This window comes from Eptesicus fuscus, chromosome 6, assembly GCF_027574615.1.
Source record: "Eptesicus fuscus isolate TK198812 chromosome 6, DD_ASM_mEF_20220401, whole genome shotgun sequence".
NCBI lineage: Eukaryota > Metazoa > Chordata > Mammalia > Chiroptera > Vespertilionidae > Eptesicus > Eptesicus fuscus.
The window spans coordinates 105392964-105396874 of NC_072478.1; the positions used below are offsets into that span (position 1 = coordinate 105392964).

General features: G+C 67.8%; 1 protein-coding gene across 1 annotated transcript; it reads right to left on the bottom strand.

Annotated features, from left to right (window-relative positions):
* Window positions 1-2271: 2271 nt before the first annotated feature.
* Window positions 2272-2850, bottom strand: BHLHA15 (basic helix-loop-helix family member a15). Its single transcript, XM_054718229.1, has one exon. The coding sequence runs from the start codon at window positions 2848-2850 to the stop codon at window positions 2287-2289; it is 564 nt and encodes a 187-aa protein (XP_054574204.1). The 3' UTR covers window positions 2272-2286.
* Between the last annotated feature and the right edge of the window lie 1061 nt (window positions 2851-3911).

The window sequence follows — 3911 nt, forward strand, 5'->3', positions numbered from 1 at the left end:
CCAGCGTGTGAGTGACGAGACTTTTTTTTTTGCTACAGTTATGTATACAACGCGGTTCCCCATGCTGGAATGCAAACTGCTGTGAACTCGTATTTTCATTTTGTGACACAACATCAATTTCATGAGTACTTTGAAGGGGCCATTAGGGAAAATTAAAGCCAAATGTGGGTCATTTAGGAAACATTTTCACCACAATTACAGCCTGGGCGTTCAGTCGGGGTTTTCCCAGACAGAGAAGTGGGAGTTCTGGTTGCTCTGCTCCATGGCTTTCGCCTCGGGAGCTGTCTGGTCTGCAGGCAGGTCCACGGCCCAGGTCGGGGGCAGGCGCCAGGGCTCCTCGAAGGACAGGTGAGTCCAGCTGGGCTTCGGGCCCACAATGAGGGTCAAGGGAGCAGACTCAGCAGCAGGCCTCTCACCGGACCTGTTCCCTCGCGCCTCCCTATTTAACACCCCCAAAGCGGAACTGAGGCCTTTAAAATTCCGCTATGTGGCCACAGGGCATGCAAGTGCCCTCCGGCCTCCGGTGAAGGCGGACTGGACGTGTGGGCCGGGTCAGGAACAGAGGAGGTGCAGGTCTGGGACCGAGAGCAAGAGCCCGCACGGCTGTCCTACAAGGCGGTGGCGCAGGCCCTCCCGCGCCCGGCACGCTCTCCCGGACACAGGGCACTGCTGGGCGCCCTCCCTGTGCTTCCGGCTCAGTTTGTCGGTTCCCTCAGCAAGTTCAGGGGCGGACTGAGCCCTGCTCTGGGCTCGGCTCAGCCAGGACAAGAGCCACCAGGTTTGCGGGCCTCACCTGTTTGTTCAGCCAGCAGGCCATCCTCAGCAGGGGTCGCATGGACCCCACCTGTCCCAAGCTGGGAGCTGCTCTCAACCTCAGGTCCCATTGGTGGGGAGTCCTGACCACCACGCACCTTCCCAAGTAGCCACACCTGAGGGCAGTCAGGCGCACCCGGGCCCTCACTGACAGATGCTGAAGGCTGGCTGGGACGGTGGGGCCGGGCCAATCAGGCCTCCCAGGACCACCTTCCAGAGGGGCCTGCACTGGGGCCTTAGGGGGGCCCGGCCAGTGTCTGACCAGGTAAGTGGCCACGGCTGTTCCGAGGGGTGCCGCCCTCTCCTTGATGCCAGGGCTGCATTAAATGGCTGGGCCCGGGCCTCCGGGGCTGAGAGTGAGGGCACGCATCAGGAACAAGCCCTGGGCCGCACAGCGCCACTGCCAGCCCAGCCCTCCCCCATCCACAATGCCCAGGAGGGCCGGCAGAGATCTGGGACAGGGACGGCCCCGCATGCCAGGCCAACTCTACCCGCACCCCAGCCCCTGTCACTGTGGTTCCGGCCTGAGGCTGCCAAGGGCCCTGCCCCCTCCCCATGTTGGCTGTGGGCAGGAGGACAAAGTCGCCAAGCCTGCTGAAGCCAGCGGGGCAGGAACACAGAAGGAAGCTTGGCCAGAGGCTGCGGAGACCTGCCAAGATGCCAGTCCTGTCTCTGCAGAGCAGCCTCGGGTGGGGGAGGGCGCTCCTGCCACCCCAGGCTCTCCAAGAGCGCCCCTCACCCCAACCAGGACCCAACATCCTAAAGCCCTATCAGACCACACAGTCAGCCACGACTATGACAGCGAGCAGCAAACCTGGGTGGGACCCGAGGGAGGCCTGGGGGTACACCCTCCCCAAAGGGCCAGGGCTGAGAGGCCCAGCCTCAGCGGAGCAGAGCCTCGAGCCTCTCTCCCGTCCTGCCCCCGCCCCCTCAGCACCAGGCCACAGCCCCTCTGCCCCGCCCAGCCCCTCCGCTGTCAGGAGCCCCCAGCACAAGAGGAGGCGGGAAAAGACCAGCCTCCGGGACCCCTGAAGGTCCCTTCGAGTTCATGTGAGGTCGTCTGATGAGGGATCCTGTCTAACAGATGCTGAACCGCTTCAGCCATCTTGGCTCAGCCGCACTCCCCAAGTGGCCCTGAGCTTTACTTGCTTTGTGCCTCAGTTTACCCCCAATGAGGAGGCTCTGCTGCAGGTTGGAGGCGGTCCCTTCCTGGGCCTGGGCTTCAGGAGGACCGGGGAAACTTACCCAGGACCCCTTTCCCGGGCCCTCCCTTGCTTCCGGAGGGAGCCCGCAGTGAGGAGAATCTACCTACAAAGGCCTGTCAGCTCCCGTCCAGTCAATTGACGAACGGGTCCGGGGCCCCCGGCTCCATCCCAAAGGCAGCGGAGTGTTCAGGGAAGATGAAGCCGCTGGGGCCACGGCCACGTGGGGCTGCCCCCCGAGCCGGGGGCTCTCGGTGGGCCCAGGGCGGTGCTAGGAGCCCTCCCGGAGGCTGTGGATCTGTGTGGAGTATTTGTGCAGGTGGCCCTCGGGCTGGGCCTCCGCGGCGCCCAGGGCGCCCCCCGCCGCCTGCTGCTGCTGGTAGTGCTGGTAGAGCTTCGGGCCGGGCCCCTCCAGGCCGGGAAGGCGGCCGCTGGACATGGTCAGGATGGTGGCCGTCAGCGACTTGATGTAGTTCTTGGCCAGCGTGAGGGTCTCGATCTTGGAGAGCTTCTTGTCGGCGCGCACGTGCGGGATGACCTCGCGCAGCGCCTGGAAGGCGTTGTTGAGCGTGTGCATGCGCTGCCGCTCGCGCTCGTTGCTCTCCAGCCGCCGCTGGACGCTGCTCTCCCGCCGGCCAGCCTGGCCCGAGAGCCCCGGCCGCCGGCGCCCGCCCTCCGCCCGCACCCCCTGCGCCCGCGCGGTCCTGCTCCGCAGACCCTTGGCCAGCGGGGCCCCGGAGGCCGGCTGGGGCCTGTCGGGGGTCTGCTCCCCTGGGGTGGCCTCTGTGTTCTGCGGAGGCACCCGGCGCCGGGGGGGCCGGTTCTTGGTCTTCATGGCTCCAGACTGGTTGTCCCAGGGGGTGGCGGCTCTGAGGGGGGCCCTTGGAGCTGAAATCCAGAACACAGGCCACCCCGTGGTCACTCGTGGGCCGGTGGACACTCAGAACAGCCAGCGGACACTCAGGGCGGCTCCCCCAGCAGCCTCCTCGCTGCCCCGTGGCAGCTGACCGCTTGGTGCAGTGACCCCGGGCTGCTTCCCATGGACACACGGAGCCCCGAGCTGACCCCCCACACCCCCATGTTCCTGTTTGATCTCATGGTGACCCCTCAAACCTTTCCCTGACCTGGTGGCCCCCTCTCCCCCTGAGGGAGGCGTCCTGAGCCCCCGGCTTTTCTCTGGCTGCTGCTTCTCACTGCCCCCAGGTGCCTCCTGGGTTTAGGGGTCAGGCCACCCAGAGCTGTCACCCCCTCCCAGCTCAGCTGCCTCCCGTGAGCCCTGGCCGACGGGCACCGATTCCGGCCACCGCACTGACTGCGCGGCCCGGCCATGTCACCTGCAGGGACAGCCCGGGGCCGGCTGCTGCGGACCGGGGTCAGCAGAGGTCGGCAGGGGCCAGCGCCTGCAGCAGCCCCCAGGCTAAGCCGCCGAGGGTCCCAGTCCGGGCTCTGCGCCCAGACCTCCCACCCAGGCTCCTCTCCAGGCCCCACCTGGCCCTGACCCTGCGTCCTCTCCCCGCGGCTCCCCCCACCGCCGGCCCCCACCCCGTTACCTGGGGATCAGCGATCGCACGCACCGGGGCTGCCCACGGGGGACAAGGACACGTCGCTTTAGCCGCCCCAGGCGGGGCCGCGGCCACACGTAAATGAGCCCGCGGGGCGGGGCCGGGGCGGGGCCGGTGGCCGCGGGGGCGGGGCGGGGCGCGCACCTGGGGACCCAGCCCCGGGCGCGCCCCCACCCCCGCCGCGGAGCCCAGGCCGCGGCTGGGGAGACTGAGGCCTCCCGGCGAGCCCAGCGGCGCGGAGAGGAAGCCGGGGCGGCGCAGGCGGCCGCACCTGACCTTGGGGTTCAGGCTCGGCACACGGAGCCGGTCTGGGGATTCGCGGAGAAGCCGCGCT

Coding starts and splice junctions, on each gene's coding strand:
- BHLHA15 (XM_054718229.1), bottom strand. CDS start 2,850: ATGAAGACCAAGAACCGGCCCCCCCGGCGCCGGGTGCCTCCGCAGAAC.